This window comes from Aristolochia californica, unplaced genomic scaffold (assembly GCF_029961685.1).
Source record: "Aristolochia californica isolate CCGP_79_NKW_82.1479 unplaced genomic scaffold, dmAriCali1.0.hap1 SCAF_13, whole genome shotgun sequence".
NCBI classification, from domain to species: domain Eukaryota; kingdom Viridiplantae; phylum Streptophyta; class Magnoliopsida; order Piperales; family Aristolochiaceae; genus Aristolochia; species Aristolochia californica.
The window spans coordinates 23,858,566-23,886,214 of record NW_027181804.1 but is presented as its reverse complement, the minus strand read 5'-3'; the positions used below and the strand labels follow the sequence as shown (position 1 = coordinate 23,886,214).

The 27,649-nt window shown below is 34.1% G+C and overlaps 1 protein-coding gene across 1 annotated transcript; it reads left to right on the top strand.

The window, feature by feature from the left end:
* The first annotated feature begins 4,229 nt into the window (after nt 1-4,229).
* Nucleotides 4,230-26,831, top strand: LOC137947886 (agamous-like MADS-box protein MADS3). Its single transcript, XM_068793712.1, has 9 exons — nt 4,230-4,387; nt 4,550-4,797; nt 23,067-23,145; nt 23,253-23,314; nt 23,510-23,609; nt 25,763-25,804; nt 25,918-25,959; nt 26,042-26,181; nt 26,360-26,831. Exons 2-9 carry the CDS (start codon nt 4,616-4,618, stop codon nt 26,442-26,444), a joined length of 732 nt encoding a protein of 243 aa, XP_068649813.1. The 5' UTR covers nt 4,230-4,387; nt 4,550-4,615; the 3' UTR covers nt 26,445-26,831.
* Nucleotides 26,832-27,649: the final 818 nt, after the last annotated feature.

Sequence of the window (27,649 nt, the reverse complement as noted above, 5' to 3'; positions counted from 1 at the left end):
AGGGAGTTTCTTGTGCTTGATGTCATTGTTGATGTATTAAAATAGAATGTACAGTATGAAGGAATGTTTGATGATGTGGTGGTGAGAGTTGACCCGCCCATCAGACTACCACGTTTGTATCTATCTTGTGAACATGTGTTTTATACTAACAAAGGTACCGCACCTATGGTGATATAAAATAGTAGAGATGAGGTGAAATAATGATGGAAGTGGAATAATAAATGAATATTTTGTATATGCGTACATATATTATCAAAGACTATGAGATTGTGTCTATCACACAACCTTTACTCTTACTACCATAAAGTAAATACCTCCCTACTAATTCAAGAGACTCCATTCTGAATTTGTTCCCTTATTTAAAATATTAAATAAGTTTTACAAAATTAAAGGGTAAACTTTGAAAGAAAAATGAGGTAAATCGAACTGGTTTTCTATTGAACCAAAAATAGGGTTGATTTGGGTCATAAATTGTTAAAAATAACTAACTAAATGTTAGGTGGATAGGTGGGTTGGATGAATCATGTGTTGGAGATACATGTTGGATCTAGACTTGAGAGATGGTATATGTCACAGACATGGGAGATGGATAAGACATGGAATTTCAAATATGATAAAAAATTTTTGTTGTTGATCTGAAATTGCATGCACATTGAATTGTAGAGCAGATCAATGCATCATATTCAAACATGTTCATTGGATCAATATGCAAGTGGGCATCACGGACCTAGTACTATCATATTGGGTCTACACATAGTTTCTACGATAAATCTATTAGTGAAATAGGTTGTGTAAGCTAGTAAGGCTATTTGCATGAACTCCGTTAGTTGATTGTCTTCCTCCAGCTAATGATGAAACCAAAGTAAGAATTTGAAAATTTTGACCAAATACGATGCAAAATGGTCAAATTTTTTTTATTCAAATAAAAATTTCAATTCAAAGTTCAACACATGGTTTTTAAAAAAAAAATCACCTGTCAATAAAAAACTTGAAACTCATGACCATCATTTTCAACGAAATAAGAGGAAAAAAATGAGCCACTATATCTAATAGACGAAAAAATTTGAAGGAATGAATAGAAAATAGATGGAAATATTGCGTAGAAAACGATAAACCAAAAATCTAACCATTGAAAGAATCTATGCCAAAAAGAATGAACACTTGAAAAACAAAAGGCACAAAGAAAATTTGTTGAAGAGCATGTATGAAATAATCTAACATGATTGTCACAGCAAGAAGTCTCACAGAGCCAAAATTAATATGGTAGAGTCTTACATGAGTCTCACAAGAGGTCTTACAGAAGAGTCTCAATTAAAAGTGTTTTAGTTACGTTAGTTTTCTATTTATGTTTAGTTGTTTAATTGTATTAGGACTTATCTTTAAGTGTTAGACTTTGGGTGTCACTGGCACAAGGGTAGTTTAATCATAATCAGATTCTAGTTGTTTCCTCTATTATAAATAGAAGTCCATTGTACTCAAATTAGAAAAAGTTAGTGAAATATTTCTCTTTTCCAAAAATTCAAAATGGTATCATAGTGGGTTCTATGAGTTGACTCGATCAACCCATAGAGATAGTGTGATCTTTTTCTGATCTACCATCTTTAGTAGATTAGGTCCATATTTTGCCTTTTTTTCCTTCCATTCTTGTCCTAGTACCCATTGTTCCCATAGTGTTCGCATCTCCATATTGAATTTTTCATATTATAAATTATATAATGATGGAAAGATCTTGGAGTCTACTTTCCAAATCAAAAGAATTTTATCAATTGAATTTTTCTACAAAGATAATGAAACAAGATAGGTAAGATTGCAAGACATGTTCTAGCAACAACAAAAACTTTCAATTTTTAAGGCATTTATGCCATCAAGAACTAAAATTTATATGGAGAATTATATGTTAAAAAAATATATTTGTGACTCTATTTCTAACTCATCAAAGTAATTCTCAATCTGACTTTTCTAGAGGGAGATATCAATATTGGAAGAGTCAATGGTAATATTGGCCAAAGAAATAAGAGTACTCAGTTTCTTTTGACTTTTGGTAATCAAGATAAATCAATCTTTGATTAAATTGTTATTGATTTTTTCAATTTAATGCATAAATTAATTGCAAAAATTACATAAATTATTTCTCTGTTTAATAGAGAAGTCATAGCTAGCCCTCTAAAAACATAATATTAACATGAGTTGTCATAATCTCAAGGTTGGTATGTTGTTCTTGGAAAAAGGAACATTGAGATCCTAAGCTCTTTCATTGAGTGTAAGGTTAGGTCCTTCGAATGTTAAATTCAAACACCACGAATCTTAAAGTCTAAGTGAACTTTGGAATGGTATTATAGCAGGCCAGCTAACAAAGACAATGTTCTATTTAAAAGTGCAAATCTTTTAAATCATTCTTCAGTTTGATTCTACTTTTAAACTTTTGTTTCCTTATTAAATTGTCTCAATAGCTTTTATTATAATTTGATAATTTTTTGTTAATATTTTATCATTCTTCTTCAGTAAATCTTGTAGAAATTATTATATTGTCTCAACTTCTTTATGAATATGCTTCTAGTGTAACATTCTAAAAGGCAAGTGTTCCATTTTTCAATGTTCAGACTTATTACTTCAAAAAAATCTTGTTGTTGTTTTATTCTGGTGTTTTTGTCATCTTAAAAACCTTATTACTTGTTTTTCGGTTGCTCATGCTTTCTATTTAAAAGTTATGTGAACACGTGGAAACTTGATCAAACAATTTTACTCCAATAGAATCTTGATGTTTTAACTTGATCGACCAACACACTTCAGTTGACTAACCTTTTCCCGAAACATCTTGTTTCAAAAACTTGTTCGAAAAATGAACTAATCCATTTGATCTTGTCTCTGATGCGTTTCTATTGTAAAATCTATGCAAACAAAAAAAAATGCTCTAGAGCCTTTTCTTAATTTAAAAATCTATTTAATACTCTTTCATACAGAATTAGTTCCAAATATTTGTTATCATTAAAATTAGACTTGAATAAGGATCCTACCGGCAACAATCATGTGGTAGGAGAGGGTTTACCAACACCCATCCCCTAGACATAACTTAATTTGATACCCAATACCTGGGGTGCTATCTACATACGGTTCACACGAGTACCAAATGTCTCTGCCTCATCCACTTTCGATGGTCTCTAAATGGGAATTCTGACCACATTTAGTGCTTTATAGCCCACTATCTGGAATTAAGTAAATAATTTGGTAAATTACTTCAAAGACTTTGTAATGCATTATTTTGATACTTATTTGTATGCCCATGTTAAGGACATTATATGCATGAAGACTAGATACAATGGTGTAAGTGTGTTACAATTAGGAGATAGGGAAGTGCTCCACACCAAATAATAGATTCAAAATGACCTCCAATTTTGTAATCTTAATACACATGCATAATTTTCATTAAAAAAGCACATCTTTTCATTATGAGATCCACATATACAAATTCAAGGGTTTCATTTTAGGATGTGTCCAAAATTGATCTATTGGGAAGAAACTTTTATGAACAACCTCATTACCTGTTATTTGTAGTGCAATCTCAGTAAGAGAAGTTATCACAGTTTGGTTCAGTAACAGCTCCACATAATGTCATTAATGTTGTATCAAGTTATGGATTTGAAAGAAGATAAATCTTTTTTATTGGAGCTAGTATTGGATTGAACAGGCGCATTGGATGCTTTGTGACTTTTGTGCTCACAAATGGTCCTGTTAGTGTACACAGGAGTTCCCACCATGGATATATGAACCGAGTTGCGAGTAAATGAAACGGATTAAGTTCCACTTTTGTTACTGAATGCAGACCCGTATGCAGAGAGATAAAGGAAAGAGACCACCGACTGCTAGGCAGTTCGGTAGGAAGGAGGTGGATGCCATTTCACAAAAGATGCGGGTCGTCTAGTCCGGTGGAAAGGGAAACCTAGACTGTAACGGAAAAGAATGGTGGAGGAAGACGGCGTGAGGAAGGATGCTCGACAGAGTACGCTGTAGACACGTCGCCTGACAATGGCGTCCTCACATTTATTCACCAACAGTCGCCCAGCAGTGGGGTTAGAGAGAGGGAGAAGACGACTCGGAACGCTTATGTACCCATCAATCCCTATCTGTTGTCAGGGTGAAAGAGAAAAAGAAAAGAGGGAGTAAAACCATGCAGAGACAGAAATGGTTGTCTGTTTTCCGTTTTATTCCCGGAGAGTAGGGTAAGTCCGTAACAGAGAGGGAAGTGAAAGCTTATATAATTTCGGCTAAGTCGAGAGAAGGAGCCTCTCCGCTAAATCCTGATCTAGCCATCTTCCCATTTTCGTAGAGGGAATTTTCAGAGGGCCCAAAGTGGTAGCAGTCTTTTTCCTCCCTTTATAACTCCACCACTGTAAGAAAACCAGTCTTTCAGATTTACAACTAGATCTTCCATTTTCCTTTTTTCTTCCTTTTTTTTTTCTTGTATAAGAAAACTGATTTAAGGGCTGAGAAAGAAAAGATAAGATAAACTTCTCATATATTTTTCCTTAAATTTGCTTTCTCTCTTCGATAGGGAGGCAAAGCTCAGGGAACGAAAAGAAGGAAATCCTCCACCGTGGTGTGACGCAGAAGGAAGAAAATGGGGAGAGGACGGGTTGAGCTGAAGAGGATCGAGAACAAGATAAACCGCCAAGTCACCTTCTCCAAGAGGAGGAATGGACTTTTAAAGAAGGCTTACGAGCTTTCCGTTCTCTGTGACGCCGAAGTTGGTTTGATCATCTTCTCCAGCCGTGGGAAGCTTTACGAGTTCGGCAGCGCTGGGTATTGTACCTTTCTCGTTCTTTCTTTGTTCTTCTGCTCTGTTTGTGTGTGTGTGTTTCTCTCTCTATCTTACACAGTCTCTCTCTTTTCCTGAAATTTTGATTGTTGTTACATCAACCGATAAGATCTTGTTGTGGTTTTTTAATGCTTTTGCTTCACCTGCACGCATTTTTACTCTTTTAAGTCCCAAGTAAATTGGGCGAAGCAATCAGGAGACGACGAGATCCTACGAAGTGCAGTCCGAAACGTGTAGCCAGTTCTATGATCTTAATTTCCGCTCCAACGCGAAACCCAAGCATTTTCTTTTTTCATTATCCTTTTCTTGTCCTCACCCTCAAAGCAAGGGAGGCCTGCAAAATGTGGAAAAGTTTTGGTATGTGCCAAGAGCTTTGGGAAGAAGACGAAGAAGCGAAAAAGCTAAAGAGTAGTAACACAACGAAGGGCTTACCACAGATTCTTCAAATTCGTGAAATCCAACACTAAGTTCGTATTGAGCGAAATGTCATCCTTTCCACTCCCCTTTCTCTCTTCCACCTTCTCACTCTAATCGAGACCAGCTGATGTTTCCGGTTTCCTTGGCGCTCGAGTTGTTCGACGATTCAACAAATTTTCCTTGTTGAATTCATATGTCGGCTTCTTTCCCGCCTTCCGAAGCTCTCTTTTTTCTGTCCTGCACTTCCCATCTTTTTGTAATACACGTTGCATTCAGGAGGTATTTAAACCTACTATTTTTTGAGTATTTTCTCGCTAATATGTCTTTACTTCAACTGATTCTCTTTATTTATTTATTCTTTCATGTCTTCTCACAAAGAAAATCGAATTCAAAGAGCTTCTCGTCTTCGACAAGATGCTGCTAAAAGGGAGAGCGTCTTTTTTTTTTTTTTTTTCCTTTTCTTATTCTCTCAGATAACATTTTACCTCTGATTTTAACTTGACAAACCGTTTCAAAATAACACGGTTTTTAAGTAGTCTCCAGTGACCGTTGACGCGTCTTAGTAAAATCACTTGCTTTTCTGAGAATGTATCCAGCGTCTTCTTCTGCTTCTGTTATAAGAAGCGTCCAACAATCAAAAAGTGATAAGCCTGAGAAATGAAATGAGCTTTTTGGGCTCATCTGCCTTCTTGTCAGACAGCAAGCTGCGTTTGTCTCATGAAAATGCTTCTTTTCCGCTGCAAGGTAACTGTTTGAGCTTCTTCTTTTTCACTGTGAGATAGAAAGAGCGCTTTGGAGTCCCAAAGAAGGGAAGAGCGTATACTAGTATAGAAACACCTTGTGTCATCATCATTTGACCAAGCAAAAGAAAAAAAAAAAATGGAAGAGATATCGTACCAAATGCTTACAATTTTCTTCTTCTTCGTCGTCGTTTTTTTTTTCCCTTTAAAATCTGCCTAATGTAAGGATTAAATAGGTGGGTAACGAGCTCCAGTTCTTTTCTAAAAATGTTTTGGGAACTTCTCTATTTATACCTATCGCTTGTTAAGTTAGTCTCATGTTTCTGGTCTACTGGTTCCTTAAATCTCCTCAAGTAAAGACATTTGGCTTCTTACCACTCCAAAGGAATTTTTCATTTTGTTCAACCTAAATCAAGTCATCTCCAAAGGAAATTTCTTATCTTCATCCCCCTCCTAAATAATAAGAAAATGGTTTCATCTTGATTCTGATTGTTTATAACTACTAAGATGAAAATCTTTTATAATGAAATTGATTGGAAATAAGGGGAAAACCACCGGTGGAGAGGTCTCACTAGTTTCAGAGACACAGGATCCATCTGAGCCTCCATTTTTATTTTACCAGTGAGTTATATATTTTTTTTATTGTGTTCTCACAACATCTAGAATTTAGTTTCCTAGTCATCTCTTGTAGTGGCACAAGCACTAGAATTGTTTTTTTTCAATATAAAAATTGGTGAAAAGAAAAAATAATTTTCCAACATTTTGATTCATTGTGGTGGCATAAACAGTGCCTTAGGTTTAAGACTAGTAAGATTACAAATATGTATGAACCTTGAGCACAACTTAACCCTATAGAGCTTCAAGTACATAGAGTTGTGTGGTTTTCTAGTATTAGAATGGTTGTTATAATACTGAGGAGCCCCATGGTTATAGAACAAATGCCAACTTTCTGAATGAGTGAGGAAGTAGTGGGCAAATTTGCTAATTGGTAGGATTCTAGTAAAGGTGTGAGAATGAAAATATCATCTGGAGTTGGTGAGGAGGTGGAGTGGGGATTAGGGCCTCCAAACTTGCAACTACCCTAATTAGATACTCCAAGCTTGAAGTTTATTTGCTCTTCTCATTTGGGCTCTTCTTAGGTTTTTATTTTATCTCTGACTGTTAGGTCTCTTAAAAGTGAACTTCCTTGGAACTACAAGTTTTCAACATCTTATTTCTTGTCGTATGTTAAACCTTATATTATGAAGCTTTCAACTAAATCAGTGACCACAAAAAGATCATGAGTAAATTTTATAAGTTTATTGACAATTACAATTATTATCATTTCACCATCACCATATTTCTTAAAATGCACTTGAAAGACAGAGAAGAGCCTCAAATTGAAAAGATTATGTAACTGGCTTAAACTTGCTTTTGAAAGGATGCTTTTTCCACCTCAAACTATTTTGTTTTTCCTTAGATCCTAACAACCTCATGAAAGGCTTCAAGTTCCATTATACTACTGATCTTGTACTTAAAGACTGGAAAATATTTCCTCATTGGCATTAGAGAAGATTAGATACAACACCAAACATGCAACCAGCTGAGAGGATCCTCTATCTCTCCAATGTTATAAGTTATGTCCATATACTATAATGTTGGACCGCATAGGCGCTTCATCTCATCGCCAACCTTGGGCAACAATTAACTCACCTTATATACTGAACATAACTCCTTTCATCAATCAGAAGGATATAGATGCATCATTGGTACTGTTTACACTGCTTGTTTGAATACAGTTGAATTGCTGATAAAGAGATTGAGAGCATCGGAAGCTTCTCATTATTAAATATATTGGGAGCTTTTTCATTCTACATTTATCTAACTCTCTTTTATTGTAACTCAGCAAATATTTAATGGTTACTTTATTCATTTTTGTAGCTAGTTAGCATTAGTTCTTTTAGGTTTTGTTCTTAACACTAGGTATGCTACAAACTGCATCACCACTGATTGACCATATCTTTAGTATTTTTCTTTTAATTAATAGTTTTAATCTGCATGCAACCCTTGAACCCGAACAATGTAGGTCCACTTGGTATGGAAACTCAAATGAAAAATTAAAAGCTTTGTGTCGAAAAATATAGCAACGAAGTTTATTGTTGCTACATCATTAGCATGAAAAAGTATCATATTTCAGAGTCCAATACCTAAAACTCTTGTTCTCAATATTAGTTTTCAATTAAGCTGACATTTCCCCTAAGAACTGTGAATCACAACTTGTTTTTTGTTGAACATTTAATATAATTATTTGTTTCAACAGTTTAGTTTTCTGTTCACCAAAATTCTATTTGGCGTGTGCTCTGTACGGTTTTTACATTCACTTCCCTAGTTAATTCCAAGTATAGTAGTTATATTGATTGATCAATGGAAAAGAATACTTGCAGACAGTTTGTCTTGTTGGATGTTGTTGATCTGATACACTGCATTTCTAATGTAGGGGAGTCTCAAGGAATTCAATTACAGGAAACTTTAGTGTATCCTGAATATAACCTTTAAGGTCTTTAGTTGGAGATGCACCAAACTAACCTTCATCTCAATTATCAAAGCTCTTTTCTCAGAATTTAAGAGATATGTGTGGAGTAACAGACATAATTAGGCATATATTTAAAAAAACATTCAGAAAATTGTTGTAGCTGGAAAGCCTGTAGATTTTAAAACCATTTGACCAAAGCCCTATATTATAGCATAGAACGCAATCTCGCTTGAACCACAGTCTACTTTGAGCTTTGTTGGTCTTCAGAGATGTATTCAAACAGTTACTAGTTGCTTTCTTGGATTCTTACATGTTGGATGTAGACGGGCATTCCAGTGTACAAGTTAGAGATTGTTTCTTAGTGCAGATAAAAAATATTGTTCATTAAATGATAGAAGGCCATATATTGATCTGTGGATTTTTTTATTTTCCAACTCTCCTAGCAGTTACAACCCAAAATATTCTTTCAACTAGGTAGTCGACTGAGTCAGTTAGTACTCAAGTTCCGTCTCTTATTCCCATTTTGGAGAAATCTTCAAGGAACTAAGTACTTCTAAGCTCTATGGATAAGGTTTCCAAAGGGTACAAGAGACATCGATAGGAAATACAAAACACAGGTAGGAGAAACAGCTTCTAGAAAGCATAACTTAACAAATTTTTATTGAAATAATGATTATTACTTTGTATTATTTTTATTTATTTATTACTTTGAATGACTATTACTTTTATTATTATTCTTATTATTCTTACTATTTTAATTTGATTATTGTTTCAATAAGTTTGCACTAGTCGCTTGATGAGTCTCTTATATTTTCAGTATTAACCATAAACAAACTCACAGATTATCATGGTCTGAACACTGTTTACTCTCCAAAAAAGCTAATTTATTTTCAGATCAAAGTGAATGAGACACATAGAGTAAGACAACCACCAGCTAGAAAATAATAAATGCAAGGGAAAAACATATAAGTTAGCCTGGTTTATGTGCAGTCAAAACTTGGTATCCTTATTCCAGGTGTGTAAATTATGAAGTCACATGTAGCAATCTGTGAAGGAGAAAAAGATATTTGCAGCAACGTTTGGCACTAGAAGAAGAGGAATTGAAAAAAGGCTAGCATACCATCTAAACTCTGCCTTTTATAATATACTACATAGAACTCAATTAGGAAGTTTTCAGATGCTTTAAGACCAATGCATAATCTCCACATTTGGGGCATTTAATCAACCTTCTAAGACCAGTTGTTTGATCTCCCTCCTATACCTCAAGTACTTGAAAGGGGTGAGAGACGATTTTGATGACTGAGAAAGTTACCCCCTTAAGTATTTATTCTATCACTTCCCACTATGTCATCTCTTATGGCTTTTACTAACTATTAGGCCTGCATCAACAATTTATTATACATTTAATCCACCCCTTAATTTGTTATGCTTCTTAAGGTAAGATTCTCAGTGTTGAAAACCAAACTTGTCAGTCTTGTGTGAATATCGAGGAAACAACTAATCACCTCTCTTGCATTTCCATTTGTGATCTATCCAATGTGGATAACTTTTTCTTTCTATGTATGATCTTCAGCTATGATTTCCTTTTGCTCTCTCCACTATTAAATTTAGGTCTAGATCCATCTTAAAATGACTAGCAAAAGTTAAGATGCTTCTTCCCAAGTAATAAGTACCAGAATTTTCTTATCCTTGATCATTATGAGATTATTATCATGTGTAGGCCCTCTTTATGGCTCTTACATGCGGATAACTTTGGGTGGAGGCTCACATATGAATAGCTACTCTGATGCTATAATAACCTTGGGTAGGAATCCATCCCAAAATGGCTCGCCCAAGTTAAGAAGCCTCTTTCAAAGTTGTAAGCATGTAGTTTTTCTTCTCTTAAATTTATGTTGGACTATTCTTAACAACCATCTGTTGAGAACAACACAATTTCCAATTGGGGTGAATTGGTAAAAAGCTATTTCAAGCTTAACTCTGATGTAACTCATGGCTATCCAAATCCATTTGGTGGCGTAGTGTCATTTAGGACTTTACTAGAAACAATCCACATTGTTTTCCTTGTTCTCTTAGGTAGGTGTGGCTCTATGAAGCAAAGGCTGGGCACTCCTCTTGGGCTTCCACAACTTGCACCTGAGGACTGTTTTCTTCCCTTAATCATTTGAAGGGACTCGGATATCATTATTAGCTAGGATTCCCCCTATCTTGGGAAAGCTCCTTCGCGTCATGGATGAAACTGTTAATATTTGCAATATTGTCTTAGTCATTTGGGAACAACATCTCTATTTGGTAAGTAATGATGTAGACACTCTAGCTACAATTAGTGTTCCCAGCCAACATCTTGAGGTGGGAGCCACCATCCTTTGGGTTAGAGCTGCCCCTCTGTTTGTTTGTGTTTTTTTTCTTATTTGTTTATTTTTTTGTTCGTTGAGGGCCCTCTTGTTGTTCTTCTCCTGATGTACATTTTGTCCCAGCTATAAGGAGGTTTTCCTTATAAATTTCATCCCTCATTGTGTTAAAAAAAATAGACATTTCTCATTAACCATGAGAAATATAGAAAACTGACACTAGATGAGTAAAACTTGAATCAACATGAACTAGTGTGCATGAGTATTTTGACAACAGATGAAAGTTATGCATTCAGAGATTTAAAAAATGATTGTTATCCCTTACCTCCGCTTTTAAGGGACTTAGAAAGCAATGTGGATTGTTCGAAAGATAGATGCTTCCTCTACAATGAGGCGGAGATTTAGGACCAAATGAAAGGCATATAAAAATTAGAAATACAATTGCAGGAATAGGATTTTTAGTTCAGAAAAGCTAACCAAAATGAAAATCCAATATTGGTAAAAATCTATACTAATTTGTCAAAAGTGAAGAAGAAAACTAAGTTATTGAAGATATGGTTGACAACCCTTCGGCCAGTGGTTAGAGTTTTCTCACTCTATTACGAAGTCTAGAAATGCTACTTGGGAACAGTTTTCTTGATCATCAATATCCTGAAATAGGAAACATTTCTTCATCCATGTCTGAACAAAGGTAAAAATTTGATTCTTATAGGCATTTAATGAACTGTAGAGAATTTTATTATAATTCTTTTCACGTCTAGCAAAGGACTCCAACTACTTGTTGTCAATCTTTCTGTGCTGAACTTAAATTTTTTTGTGGAATCTTCCTTTCTTTTTGGTTGGATCAAATACACTTTACAGTTCAGTGCTTTTTAGGGATTCTCAGAGTAGTTGATAGGTATAGGCACAGATGGGTTCCAAGGGTAACGCAGATTAATTCGACTTTCGTGGAAAGGAGAGCAAGTTCCAAAACCCACAAATAATTCGTTTTGATAGACGGACTAAATTTGCTGTTCTTTCATTTTTGCTTATTTTCAAAACTTTCACTTCCTCAAGCAGCCTTTTGGTGGTCTTGATAGTTCTCTATGATAATATTTGGCTTTACCAGTTTTCCATTGCTCCGATCTTCCAAGTCGCTTCTGTTGGTGTTTTTATTTTCTCTTCTGGGAGCGAGAGATGTCTTTAGATGTAGTACGGGTCAAAGAAAGTTCCGCAGATGATTAAAGATCATTCACGGGCGTGTTGGACTGTGATTAGACTCTGCCTCTGGAAGCTACATGCACCTGCAACAGAATCCAATGGATGAAGATCATGGTTTTACTGAATATCCACGCGAACAGAATGCCTTGACTGAGTGCTGTTCTTCCATCCACGGCTTCCAATGCAGGCAGAGAAAGATTGTACCTGACCCAAGTTGAATACTACTGACGTCTCAATCTTTTGACGTCTTATTCTGTGACGTCAAGAAATGCTTTAGAAGTTCGGAAAAGTACGAAACAGTTCATTCTCGAGAAGCGCGGAGCAAACCAAGTGGAGATGCTGCTGTCTCACCGCCCTCTTTTGTCGGGAGAAGAATCTCATTTCTTTTTGAAATATTTTCAGAAAATAAGGAGGCTGTCTGTTTCACTGTCCAGAAGGACAAACCCGTAAATGTAGATTTGGAGGACGCAGCATTAATGATTGCAGCTGAAAAGACCTCTTTAGAGATAGTCAGACATAAAAGTCCTGCGCAGCATCTAATGGAAGAAAACGTTGGCATCTGGAAACTGGATTTGTCGCAGTCGCAGTCTTGTCAGATATTGCTTTTTTTTTTTTCCTGCTTTTGGAAGGATCAACTCCACCACCGTGGAAGAGAGAAACTGCCTTGCCCATAACACGGATAGATATTTGAGGAAATAGAGTATTAGCATGCCTCAAATAGTCATTCAAGAGTCTTGTTCATTCCATCAATTGCTTTGTCTTGTTCACTGAGCATGAGAATTTTGGTTTTGAATAAATCAGCTCTTGAGAGTATGAAACTTGCAACTACTTATCAAACTAACAAATAGTTGTTTTGGAGATGAGAGGCAAATAAATGTCATATTACATAAGTAGATCTTAGTCTTAGGGTGACTTTTGTGTTAATAGAAAATCATTGAAAAAAATTATATATAAAAATTTTCTATTTCATCAAAATGTTTTGGTATTTATACACGTTTTAGGTGATCGGAGAAATTTTACCCCATCTTTTTGCCCATTAAAAGTTAAAGGGAGCAGGAAATAGGTAAATTTTCTATAACTTAATAGATGAAGAAAAAATAATGCACTAACTTTTGAAAACTGGTTAGAAGAAAATACTTTAAATTTTCAATGAAAAATATTTTTTTTGCAAAAAAAGTTAAATTTCTTGTAGTGTTTGTCAAAGAAAAATGATTTTTCTGTCATTTTTGTGATATAAATATAGTCCCTTAATGCTGCCTTGTAGAAGAGGGGAAGGTATTCTTTAGAGTTGAGTTAATATATTGCTTACCTTCAGGCTTTGTGTTATGTACATCTACAAGCAGTCTACTCATTTGATACATACAAGCTTAATATTTAACTTGCATTTAACTAACTTAGCTAGATATTTCCTATCTATGTTATCTCTTGTCATCTCTCGTCTCTACCTCTTTCTCTTGTTTTCTTTCTTTTCTTCCATGAACATGAAGCAAAATCTTATAAATGCAACTTTTGCTTCCCAATATCTCACTTGTCATTTGTGAAAAAAAAATTGCAGAGTACAGAAAACTTCATTGTTGTTCTACAGGGTTGGGTTAGTAATGCTAGGCTGAAAGTTTTTCATGGAAAAGAAATACTTTGATTATATATGTACTAAAAAAAACCTTTAATAGAAATTTTTTCCTTTTGATTAGTTCTAGGCTAGTAAAAAAGAAAGATATTTTTTTTCCCCATTGGAAACCACACAGCCTATTAGGAATCCATTAACTAGGAATTCGAACCTGCACTCATAGTCAAGTATTTGTTGCATTTATGGAATTATTTCTTGAATATATATGTTCTCTTGTCACATTGTGTTCTGGTCCTGGGTTAAGTACCTATGTCTTCCGCTCCTAACAGGCCAATCTTTTGGGTAGTATTGGCTAGGTGCTTAACATTTGGTATCAGAGCTAGCACTCGGTCACGAGTTCGAATCCCGGTGTGTGCTACCGAAGTGGAAGGGGTGACCAAGTGGTAGGGGCCGACCTGGAGAACTGCGATGGGGCACTAGAAGTGGGGCAGCCGCTTGAGTTGGCCACCGCAGGTGCTGGCCGCCATGGACGTCGGCTTGTGAAGGGGGGTGTAATGTTATGGTCCTGGGTTAAGTACCTATGTCTTCTACTCCTAACAGGCCGGTCTTTTGGGTAGTATTGGCTAGGTGCTTAACACATCATTTCATCTAATAACAAATAACTGGTGAGAATGTTAACAATTGTCAAGGATAAGTTATCTAAACAATGTAGGTCAAGCTTATACTATATCTCTTGAGCTAAACAAATGAGTTTAAGTCAGCTGGTCAGTCAAATGGGTGGTCTTTTTGTTGAACCTTCTTTTTGTATAACTAAAAAGAGTTTATACTGAGCTTGGGACTATTGAAAAGCTAAATTTCTGGAAATGAATGACTTAGACTTGAGGAACTTTACATGACCAGAAAATAGCAAAAACTGTTTATGTTTTTAAACCTGTTTAATAACATGCTATTAGAAGTCGTGGAAACTGCATGTGTAGAAGAAAATCAAGATCATCTAAGGTTGCCAAATGATGAAGGGTCATGGATAGACCACTAGACTTTTCATTTTACATTTTGAATTGTTGCTCCACCTTTATGTATGTGTTGTAGTATGTGACATTCCTAGAAAAAAATCTGAAAGCTACTCATTACTCTAAAATCGATTTTCTTTTGAAAATAGTAGAAATAGAAGGAAAAGTCAGCCACAAACATGAGCTATACTTTATATTGAAACTCCTAAGGTCCAATATCAAATAATACTCTGGTAGAAATATAATAATGGAGAAGAGATCTAGTTGTTGTTCTAGAGGTTAGAGAAGAGAGAAGAGAAAGAAGATAGAAGGATGTGGAAGAAAAGAGAAAGATAGTAGTGAGAGAGAACAAAACACAAGAGAGAGAAGGAAGGGTTCACCAATATAAGTCCAATTTCTTAGTCCCTAATCCTCTCACTTAATAACAATATTATCCTTCACTTAACAACTTGAGTCGAGGGTATTATAGTACTTAAATGAAAATTCCAGAAAACAATGCACTAGGACTTTATATTGATATTTCAAGTCCTTATTCTCTAAAAATTTAAAATTTCTATATTAAAGGGTACCTTGAGGAGCATTGATTACTATATTTCTTGGAAGACTCAGCCACAAACATGAGCTATACTTTATGTTGAAACTCCTAGGATCCAATATCAAATAATACTCTGGTAGAAAATATAATAATGGAGAAAAGATCTAGTTGTTGTTCTAGAGGTTAGAGAAGAGAGTAGAGAAAGAAGAGAGAATAATGTGGCAGAAAATAGAAAGATAGTAGTGAGAGAGAACAAAGGGTTTACCAATATAAGTCTAATTTCTTCATTCCTAGTCCTCTCACTTAATGACAATATTATCCTTCACTCAACAACTTGAGTAGAGGGTATTATAGTACTTAGAAACGAAATTTCTAGAAAACAATACACTATAACTTTTTTATTGATATTTCAAGTCCTTGTTCTCTAAAAAATTAAAATATCTATATTAAAGGGTACCTTGTGGAGTATTGATTACTATAGTGGTCTCTTAGACAATCATGTCCTTCCCCTTTATAGTAACTTTTGTATCATTGAAACTTCTTCTATCATCTTAAGCTAGGAGTTGCATATGCTGTCTTTGATGATGATGTGGAAGTCAGCTGGCTCAATTGCTGAAGTTGCTACTGAATTCTCTTTGAGGCTCATTAGTTGACACTTTCTCACCTTCAGATACACTTGAGTTGGCCCATGTTAGTTTTTCGTATATCTCCCAATGTTTATTCGAGAAGTGATTATTGTTTCCACAATGAACACACCTCCTATCACATCTATCACTACAACCACCACCATGATCATGACTTAAACTATCTCAACCATAATCGTACCCTCCACGATCTTTGAGGGTGTTAGATCTAGTGGGAGTAGAGTTGAGATTGAGAGTCTTTGCTTCATTTATTGTAGTTTTCTTCTCAAATTCATTTAATATTATGCTTTCTAATCAAATCACATGATTAAATATGTTCTTGAGGGTAGTTACCTGGTCATTAGCTATGGTACAAACCCTTCTAAGGATGGAATGCACCATTTTCTTGCTAGACACCTCAGATATTAGTCTAGTCAGTAACAAAATGATTACCCTATCGCATGTTACTTGGCATACAAATCATACACTTCAGATAGATTACTCTCTTGAGATAAAATAGATTCTATAGTTACCCAAGTTTCTTCAGACGTCTCACAATTCATCACTTGGTCACTAAATCTGAATTCCATAATGTTAACAAATTAAGCCGTCATATCACTATCTTTTGCTTTATAGTCCTCTATCATAGGATTAGGAGGATCCTCCCTAGATACTTTGCTTTCCTCTTTACTTTAAAAAAGTATAAGGACTGACTTCATCCATTCAGTTAGGTTTTTTCATCCAATTTTACTGATGTAATTTCAATAAAATGATAATCTTTATTCTTAGAATTTATAGAGGAATTATTTGGAGTATTAATTTCCATAGCATCAACGATTTGTACCATAATCAGGTACAGTAATAACCACTAAATGATCACGTCAAAGATTAGTCCAAAAATAAACTTGAAATGCAACACAAAACTTGCACCATTTTGGGCGAATCCTAGACATAGAAATCAACCTCAAGGCAGGTCACAAACCCTAGAAAACAATTTAACAACTTCATCTATAATAAGGATCATTTTTACCCAACACAGTTCAATTCTTCCAACTTATCACTCTACACAAGCATTACATAGACTTGGATAAGTCCACACAAGTCCATATCTACTTCAGACTTGGATGAAATAGGGGAAAAATCCTCTAGGGGCACAATAACACATAGAAACTACTCAAAAGATAGTACAAGCCATCAACCAAGTGGTGATGACACATAAAAGAAGGTAAATATCTGACTTTTACTCATTTAGATGTGCAAATTTGTAAAAATCCCTCTAATGAAAGTTGCATGCTTTAAGAAGGAGATCCAAGAATATATATAATTTCCCAAGCTCGAACTTTACTGCTCTGATACCATGTTAAAAATGAGGATGCAATATAGAAAAAGGAATGAAAGGAGAAGAGAGAAGTGTGTGAAGGAGATGAGAATAGTGCCAAAGAAGAAGCACTCATCAGGGCATGGAATTCAACCCCTCTGTCTTATAAATTCACTTAAATAAAATTAGTGTCAATTTATAATACTGCCTCTTTGTACATAAACCCATATAAATATATATATATATATATATATATATATATATATATATATATATATATATATATATATATATATATAAATATATAAATATATATATATATATATATATATATAAATATATATATATATATATATTTATATATATATATTTATATAAATATATATATATTTATTTATATTCCTAAATACAACTTAAATAAACTGAAAATTGAAGCATAGAATTCTTAAGGTGAAGGCAAACTTTCTACTATCTTAAGGTAGATATACAACCACCAAAAAATATCACGAGGCTATGAACATTTATTAAAGAAACTAAAGAGAAGAGACAAACTATTCTTGGTGTTTTTGAAATCTCTTGGCTTTGTTAAATGAAAATTTCATGCTTGCAATCAATTGCTTTTGTTTTTATCAATTCTTTGTTTTTATGTGCATGGTTGTTTGTTGGTTGTGAGATAGTGATCATCAAAATAAGAATCTCGCGAAACACTTCATTGATCATATATGTTTTGTAGCTCCTTATAACCTTATGTTGAGATACTAATCTTGGCTATAGGTATTTAGCTTCCCTTAGTTATTGTTCACAATGGCTAATATCTCTTCTATTTCGTGTATTTTCTATTCCTTATTAGCTCTATTTTCTAGCCTCTATGCCGGAAATAGTCACAGATTACACAGTAGGACAGCTGGGAAGCTAGTCTATTTAGTTAAAAGAGCATGATTCAATATGCATGTTGTAGGCTTATAGGATACTTTATGATTAGCAACTTAGTATTGGCAAGCACTGAAAAATTATTGATGTATAGTTGCCCCCAAATTTGTTTCCATTACTAGTGACTATCTTCTTTTTGATTGATAATTTTGAATCACTAGAATTAATTGTTGTTCAAATGTACTACATTTTTCATTTGGACCAGAATTTTGAATTTGAATACATGTGTTGAATTTATGAAAAAGTGCAATACTTCATTGACATCAATAACTTATTGTAATCAGAGTACATGAACCTCTATTTATAATAGAGGAAGGTAGTAGAGTCCAATTACAATAAAACTACCCTTGTCCCAATTACACCCAAACTCTAACATTTAAAGATAGGTCCTAACATAATTAAATAACTCAATATAGATAAAAGACAAACATAACTCAAACTAAAAATCTTCTTGGTCGTGACCCTAAGATAAAGATAATTTTTGTGAGTCCTTCTTGATCTTCCAACTGATGTGATAAGGATGCCAGTTCATGGTAATAATTCTGGGTCCTACTTCTTATGGGATTGCATCTTGTGGGCCTTCCTTTTTCGTGTGGCCCATCTTATAATAATCTTAGATATTTGGGCCTTCCTTGGTCGTGTGGGCTTGAGCTTATATTCCAACAACATGTTGTGGTATTTATTAGGTAGACTTCTATTATTTCTTTGAGTATGAAGATTATGAGAATTAGAAAAAAATTAAAATTATAAGATGTGAGAAAAGTATTTGAGTGATGGACAATAACGAGTTGTTTCAATCAATTGTAAATATACAATAACTCATTCAACAAAGGTTGAAGAATTCATATATATATATATATATATATATATATATATATATATATATATATATATATATATATATATATATATATATGTATGTATGTATGTACGTATATTTTTGAGTGTGACATATATAAGCATGAAGATTGCCAGAAATTCTTAACCTAGAATGTACTCTTTGAAATGTGAGTTTGTTAGCTGCCTTTTTAGTATGCTTCATCTCTGGTTTATTTTCATTTCTCATGTTCAAAGAAATAGTCAACATTCCTTTTGTTGCATCTTTTTTGTTTCAAGTATCTTCCTACTTTCAGGGTTTGCTTGGCATTAGTGATTTCTTATAGGAGTGGTGATAGATGAAATTTAATTGGATGAAACCTACACTTAAAAATGTTTAGAACTCTTGTGTTTGTTCTTAAGAATTTTGGTGAAATTCAGTAAGAACAACATTAGTTTTCAACTCTTGTGAGACCTGACTAGGTACCATCTTTATCATTGAAGTATTGCCCCAATCATGCATGAAGAATTTTCCTCTAAACACAAAAATATTAAAATATAGTTGATAGACTAGGCTGGAATATGAGCAAGTTGACTATTATTGGCCTAGTTGTAGGAAATTCCTGATTTTCAATTTCTTAACCTAATTCTTGACCTAATTCAAAGTAACAACAAATTATTCACCCATTTATGGGTTCTAAAAATAACCACGACTTACTAAAATAAGTTATGTCATCATAATAGAGCTTTTCTAGGAGAAAAATTCCTAATTATGATTGAGTTGTTACTTCTTAAATTGAATACACCATCATAATAGAACTTTCCTAGGACAAAAACTTTCTAAGTATGATTGAGTTGTTACTTTCTAAATTGAAAACCATTTTATTTTTATGGAAAGTGGTTGAAAACCTCTTATTTTTATTTTATTTTATAAAAATTGGTTGTTCAAGTAACTAACTTAGATGAAAACTGTTAATAATAGACTTACTATCTTTAAGACTTTCCTAAATGCACTACTAAAGGAAAGTAACTAAGGAATTTCTAAAAATAAATCCACTAATTGAGATCACTCACTAATGAGGAAAATACCAATGTGGAAACTTTCTGACTTTCCATATAAGTACTAAAAAGTGAGAGTACTTTCCAAGACAGTGGGTTTCCAAAAAAAGTAAGTTACTGTCTTTTAGTATTCCTTTCCTCTTTGCTTCATTCTTTTGGTAATCAACCTTTTATGATGGCTTAGACTGATCTCATTGTTTTTAGCAATTTTTCAATATTAGATATATGTCTTAATGCAATCTTTGCCTTTTTATTTGCTATGTGCTATATTTTTGATGTATGAAAAAGATTTTTAATTCTTATTTTTCTTGACAAAATTCATCCATGGCAGTTTGTTACTATTATAACTGGCATTCATTGATTTTTATCTACTTCTAATGGTGTTAATTGAGAAGGTTATTCTTGTGGAAGTATGAAAGAATTTGAACTTAGGTGATACTCATGATGCTTAGTTATCAACCTGATGGAGTAGTTCTGAGTAGGCCTGGATGATCTGAATTTCTCATTGAGATGGATTAAAATTTGCTAGTTCAAGTATCCAAGGAAATTGCATGAGATAGGTTAATCACAGAACATAGTATTATCAGTTGAAGTTCATAGATTTGGAGAGATAAGGAGAAGAGAGTGTGGGAAAGGAGGGATGGATGAGAAAGGAGGGAAATGTTGGCCCAATTGGCATGTCAAGAGGAGGGGTGAATTGAGTACTAATTAAAAATTAAGTGTGAATGTAAGCAAGACAAAAAGCATACAAGCAGCCACAATATAAAGACACTTGTTATCAATGTTCCCTAGTGTTAATCATTGCTTAAGAACTCTTGTTTTGGAAAACTCATACAAAAGGATTCACGACTCTTTTAGGCCAAAACGATACAATGTCTAAGTGCACATCTAAATTCTCTCCCCAAGAGATTTTCTGGACTAAGACTAAATTCCTTCTCTAACAAGTATTCCCTAGATTCTTGCTCTAAAGCACCCTCACTCTGAAGAGCCCAATCTCTAGATTCTAGTTCTAGAAACCTTTACAAGGAAATCACACAAGAAAAAGGAACCACATGGTGAATCTAATACTCCCAATTCTTTAAGCACGAGTTAGCATGTGTTAGAGCTTCAATTAGAGTGGGAATGATGAAAACCAAATCGAAAAGTTGAAAATGTTTAAGTCCAAAGCTTCTATTTGTCAAGATTTCACTCAAGAAGCTTTACTTTCATGAATACAAAGGATTTCCAAGTGAATTCATACTTGGGGATATGCCTAAAATTCCTATTTCAAAGATAGAAAGCAAAACTAGAAGTTTTAAAACATTAGAGAAAAGTTATAAAAAACTGGTCCATGATTATGAAAGATCATCAACTTTCCAATAATTGATCGCTGGCTTCCAATGTCTCTATTTTTTGAATTCCAATAGCTTAATGATTGATCATGCATTTTTCAGAGGTCAATAATTCTCCATTGATCGATCATGCTTTGTAACCAATGTCAAATAATGTTTTAAACTTGCCTTGCTGCATTCTGGGTGATTGATTATGCAATACAAAGGATAATCAATCATCATAAATAAAAGACCGATCATTGTTACCAGGTTATATATAACACTTCAATTTTTAACTCCTTTTAAGATTCAAATCAATTTGAAACTTGGTAAAATTTTGGACAATGATTCCAAAGACATTTTAAACATTCTATTATGATTTTGAAAATGTTATTGAAATCTGTTTCCCTAACATATTTTCTTGAAATCGATAATCATTATGGTTTAAAAGAATGAGTTTTGAGTTTTAGATGAAGTTTATATTCAATGAAAACCTTTGGTATAATTCCAAAACCTTCTTATATTACCAGAGTTCTTGAGTTATAGACTTTTATTCTAGACTCTAGTCTTGACTTGGAAACTTAATTATTCAATATCTTGTCTTGAGCTTTTGCCATGGACCATGTATATTTTTGCGAGAAGGCACGTACCTAAAATACACTAGTTACATTGTAATTGCACATTTTCAAGCTGCCCATTTTGTTTTCATCAAAATTATGGATACTAACATGATTCTAGTCTAGCAAGAAATACATGTAAACTTATTAGACTCTAGTATTGACTTGGCAACTCGATTCTTCAATATCTTGTCTTGAGCTTTTGCCATGGACCATGTATATTTGTGCCATAAGGCACATGCATAAAATACACTAATTACATTTTTAATATCACATTTTCAATCCGCCCATTTTGTTTTGATCAAAATAATGGAGACTAATATGATTTTGGTCTAGCAAGAAACACATGTAAACTCATTATGACCAAGACAAAAAGTGTTGGCTTTCCCTTAACCTTTGAACAAGTTTAAAAGCAGACTTCCTCTTTTCTTTTTCCTTGTTTAGTTTTTCTGGTTTCTACAGCTCCGATCTTATACATAAGCTTCCCAGGATCTTTGCGCCCATGCATAAACTTGTAGTTTTCACTTTTTCTGCTTCAATGAAAAAAAAAATCATTGTTCAAAGTGCAAAGTGAGACATATAATCCAATGATAGAGCTCTAACGATTTTAATCCTTATAGATGTGACAACTCATTGATCGAGAACTCTGTAGAGTTCTTACATGTATATTGACTTCAAACATCAAGCATGAAGACTACCAGCAATTTTTAACCTAGTAACGAAGTCTTTCCAAATGTGTAGCATGCATTGATCCATTTTCTACTTCCAGTTCTCTGATTCAAAGTGACAGTTGATATTCTTTTTACGTGGGTTTCTTATTTGAAATGCTTTCCTGTCTGGCGAGATTGCTTTGTAGATTACTGAGTTTAGTGGAAAGGTGGTACTTGAGGTTTAATAATATTCCACTTGCTCATTATGGAGTCTTCCTGTGCAACTTTCATCTATGTGATTTTTGCCATTATAGTTTACAAATTGACGTTGGTATGATTTTTATCATTACACTAGTGTATATGCCCATTTCATAGAGATTTTACCTGAGAAGGTATATTTTGTGGAAGAATGAAGCATACTTAGTCCTGATTTTTATGTAGAATATCTAGTCTGATTGCCCGAGTATTTCACTGAGAAATTCAAGAAATATAGTGTTAATGTTGGCGGATTCTTGTATGATTACTTGAGTTCATTTTTGAGTTTGAAGCATATTCTAGCAGTTTTGAAGCATATTTCCCATTTTTTTTTTTGTTCTTTCAGTATGAGTAAGACGCTTGAACGATACCAAAGATGTTGTTACACTCCTCAGGATGCTAACATCGCTGATCGCGAAACTCAGGTTTGCTCTTTTCCTGTCATTTTTCAAAAGTATTCCTGTGCCTGTTTACCATACGTTCTGATCAACTGGCTAGTTACTGCATCATAAAACCTCTGTCCTTAATTCAGGGATGGTACCAGGAAGTGTCGAAACTAAAAGCCAAGTATGAGTCACTTCAGCGTTCCCAAAGGTAATCCTTCAAGTAGGCTATTGCAACTAATCGAAACATAAATGATTTGCTCCTTAGCTGCCAGTCCTACAACACTCGTAGTAATACTGAAACTGTTTTCAAGATAATCATCATGGTCATTAATGGTGATAGTCTCCTACCTTGGGAGGTTTTTTTGTCAATGTCTGAAATAGTAATTTGCTAACATATGTGAAGGCATCTCCTGGGGGAGGATCTTGGACCACTGAGTGTCAAAGAACTGCAGCAACTTGAAAAACAACTGGAAATGGCTCTCTGTCAAGCTAGGCAGAGGAAGGTACTGTTTTTCTTGTCCTATTTACTCTACAAGATCTTTTCATTGCCAGCTTGCATCGAAAATATATCCAAACAGGCTCATCTGGAGATGCATCTTTGTGTTGTATCCATGTACACTGTATTTTTTTTTCTAACTATGCCATTATTAAGTTATGCTTTTGCTCATGAATTCATTTCTTGAAAACATTATGGGGGGGTTAGTGTGCTTGGAAAGTAGATCACTCAGGGAAAGTGAAAATTAAAGTGAATTCTAAGGTGGTCTACTTTCCCTAGATTAATCAAATAGATTTATGATAAAATAACAAGGAAAAAGAGGGCATTCATGCTATTATGTCATTGTAAATTATAGATATTTTAATTAGTTGACATAAATCTGGTATTGACTACTTTGGTTATAAAATAATTTTTCAATTTGATGACATAATTTGACTCTTAAAGATAATTTTGAATTCAATCACATTTGTGTTACATAATTAAAGTAATTCAATTAATAAAATTAAATAAAATGAGCAATAATTGAATTAATTTAAATTGATAACATAATTTTGAATAACAAGAATTTTAATTTTGTTATTATAAACTAAATTCGTAATTCTCATTTTGTAATTTTTATTTTGTTAGTGCATTGGGAAAATTCTTGTCTTGATAAATTAAATAAATAGTTAAAATAATTGAGTTGTTATTTTTTATTTTAATTACACAACAATAGTAATTAATTGAAGGTATTTAATTATTTAAATTATATACTAAATAAATAAAATTTAAATATAGTGATCACATTATTTTTTAAAAAGAAAGCAATATCCATTGGAAGGGTGATGAGGAAGGGGACGAGAGAAGCCCTCCTACCCTCACCTTCACCGGAATGAGTCGATTGCCTGAGGAGGGCTGCCTCTACCCATCATACCAGTTTTTGACCTCCTCTACAAGTTGTAGTGGATGCTAAGGAAGAAGATGGGGGCGGGGGATACCTTTCCCTTGCCCTTGCCCGAAATTTCCGCCTAGAAACACCAAGCCTTTCTCCTTCCTCGCCATCCTCTCCAATTTGCAAACAACACCGAAAACCAAAAAGGGGGGATGAGTAGGCTTTCCCCCTTCCGGTGTAGGTTCCTTGGCTTTTTCTCATTATTAAAAAAAAAGAAAAGGGAAGAAGGAAGAAGAGCAAAGAATAAGAAAGAAGAAAGAATGAAAGAGGATGAAGGTGTATATTGTAAACCCATGAAGGCAACCAATGATGGAAAGTGAAATTCCAGTATGAGAGGTGGATTTCACATTCCATCATTTTGTTGAGAAATGGGGTGATTCACTTCCTTTGAGTGAAGTGAATTCCACCCTGACTTTCCAGGTTCACTACCATTTTAAAACCACTTTCTACCGAAAAAGTGGTTTCTCTTGTCACTTTCCCTATGCCCTAATAAGGCCTTTAGAGTACTAGTATTTGCATCAGTACTAACTTAAAACTTTGTAAATCTCATGTTATTACAGCTATTTAAGAGTACTTTTAAATCCATAGGAAACTTTTTTTCTATCAACCATAGCATATTGGATTACTCTACTACTCATATAGGGCAAGGTGTCAACATTCCCCCTCATGTGTGGACCATCTTTGTTCTTTCACGTTAGATAGTCTTTGGATGGAGACCCATTGGACTTGTTTTGGTATTGTGAACAAAGACACCTAACTCAAAAGCTTAAGGAAAATAGAGAAACCCAACTCTAGTTCTAATAGTAGATTGTATGCCACTCTACAATCTATGTGGGATTATTATTAACAACAAGGAACATAAGCACACCATAGATAAGAACATTAGTTTGGTTCTTGCGAGGGATGTCAGCTACAGATGCATTCTACTTTCATAACAATGGGTGAAAATTAGAAAAAGAAAATTAGATGCACCCTTGTTGTGATTATTGGCTTACACCAAGGATCAACTAAGACTGTATTTTTTGGCGATCAAAGTCTGCATGCATATTTGTTTCTTGACTTAATGAAGCCTGGTATCATATTAAATATCAATTATTAACATGATCTCAACCTGTTTCTATTGCGGAGCTCGTTTTGCTCCTTGTATACAAGAGACGTGTTTCTTGAGAAATATTTAGCAGTATGGAAGTGACATTTTGTCTAACGTTCGTGTTCTATTCTTGATTCAGACGCAAATAATGATAGAGCAGATGGAAGAATTACGCAAAAAGGTGTGCACAGATTTTAAGCAATTGACTCTATTCAATTTGTAATTTACTTCAAAAATCGAAGGAATCTTGCTAGTTTACTATTTTCTTTTATTTTTTTTTCTTGGTGCTTGCAGGAACGCCATCTAGGAGATATAAACAAGCAGCTGAAAAACAAGGTTTCTGTTAACTTATCAAGCATCTACCTTATTTGCATTATCTTCCTCACTAACGATGTTCTGCATGAACTCGGTATTGCAGCTGGAAGCAGAAGGCGCAGGTTCTTTTAGAAATATTCAAAGTTCATGGGAGTCTGAATCACATGTTGTTGCAAATAACAGTTTTTCTCTGCATCCTTCTCAATCCGCAGTAATGGACTGTGAACCCACATTGCAAATAGGGTCTGTTTCTTCTTCTTCTCCTCTTCCCTTTGTGTTTTTTCTTAAAAGTTTTAAAGCTGTGATTGTGCCACTTACTCCATCGTTCTGTGAGTCTGTGAGCGTTATGAATGTCTCAGATAGTTCTGCTTTATTCATTGTTCATAATTGGAGAGAGCTAATCTGAGAAATAATGGTGCAGGTATCCCCAGTTTGTTCCCTCAGAAGCAGCCATTCCCAGGACTGTAGCTGGAGAGAGTAACTTCATTCAGGGATGGGTCCTTTGATGTTTTTGCCTAAAACTAGGCAAATTATGCTTGGCTTGGACTTATAAGCTATGATATAATGTAAAGTCGTGCAGACCTGTGATGTGTTAGGAGGCTTCTCTGCATACACTAGTTGCTGCCTTCACTGCATAAAGGAGGCTTCAGCCTGCCGAACTCTAGTTGCTTCATTCCCTGCATAAAGTACTTGTTATCCTGTGTGCATGACTGGCTGAAAAGAACATGCTTGCAAAACATTAGCAGCTGCTCTATACCTGCCTTTAAAAGACACTAAGGAGTCTTTTGTTGGTTTTCTAATATGCAAGCTTGTGCTGCTCTAATTTGGGCTGGTTGGTTCACTTCACAGGCAGGAAACTCTTGACTTTTCAAATGTGGCTAGTTTTTACTTCATGATTTTCTGTGTTGCATAGTTTTGATCACACTAGGAACTCCTTTTTGGGGTGGAAAACTTGTTTTCTTCAAAGCTTGCTACAAAAGTAAATCTATGGGAAACATTTCAAGAACTAAATATTTTGAAGTGTGTCCAGAAGTTTTAGGATACTGATGCTAATATTTGGAATTTATTTGAAACATTATAACCTCAATCATGGAAAAAAAAAGGATTGAATCTAAGTCCACTTTAGCTTAGGTGCACCTAAATTTCAATTTAAGATTGGCTTTTGAATTGAATGACTTAGAAAATGATTTCTTCTTCTTTTACATATATATCATCCCATGAATTCATATTGACATTCATTTGGGATTTACCTTTTTTTATTATCAATTTTGAATGATAAAATGAAAGTAACGGCGCCATCGTAATTTGAAGAAGTAAATAATATTCTTGTAAACATAGTAACTTTTTAAAAGAAGAAAAAGTTAGGTACAACCAAGGTTGGCTGTACTTGAGTCCAACCTTGCTCCTTTCCCTCTACAATCATATATACTTTTATTTCATCAAAGTAAGAGGTTCAAATGAAAATATTATCATCTTTAATGTAAATAAATTATTGAATTAAGTATAAATCTATTAATAGTTATGTAATAATTTTTATTATCAGTTACTATCAATAAAAATTATTTTTAATTAGTTCTTTAAGTCTTTGTATATAGCATCCACAAAAGTTGCATCTATTATGCAAGTTTTTAGATGTTCCTATTTTTGCTTCCTTTACAATTCACATAATTTCTCATATATTTTCTCTTTACTATCGATCTTATGTTTCCTA

Bases quoted from the DNA above. Each gene is read 5' to 3' on its own strand.
- LOC137947886 (XM_068793712.1), top strand. From the start codon at position 4,616: ATGGGGAGAGGACGGGTTGAGCTGAAGAGGATCGAGAACAAGATAAAC. The intron at 23,315-23,509 runs GTAATCCTTCAA...ACATATGTGAAG, and splicing joins TCACTTCAGCGTTCCCAAAG to GCATCTCCTGGGGGAGGATC. The intron at 25,960-26,041 runs GTTTCTGTTAAC...TCGGTATTGCAG, and splicing joins ACAAGCAGCTGAAAAACAAG to CTGGAAGCAGAAGGCGCAGG.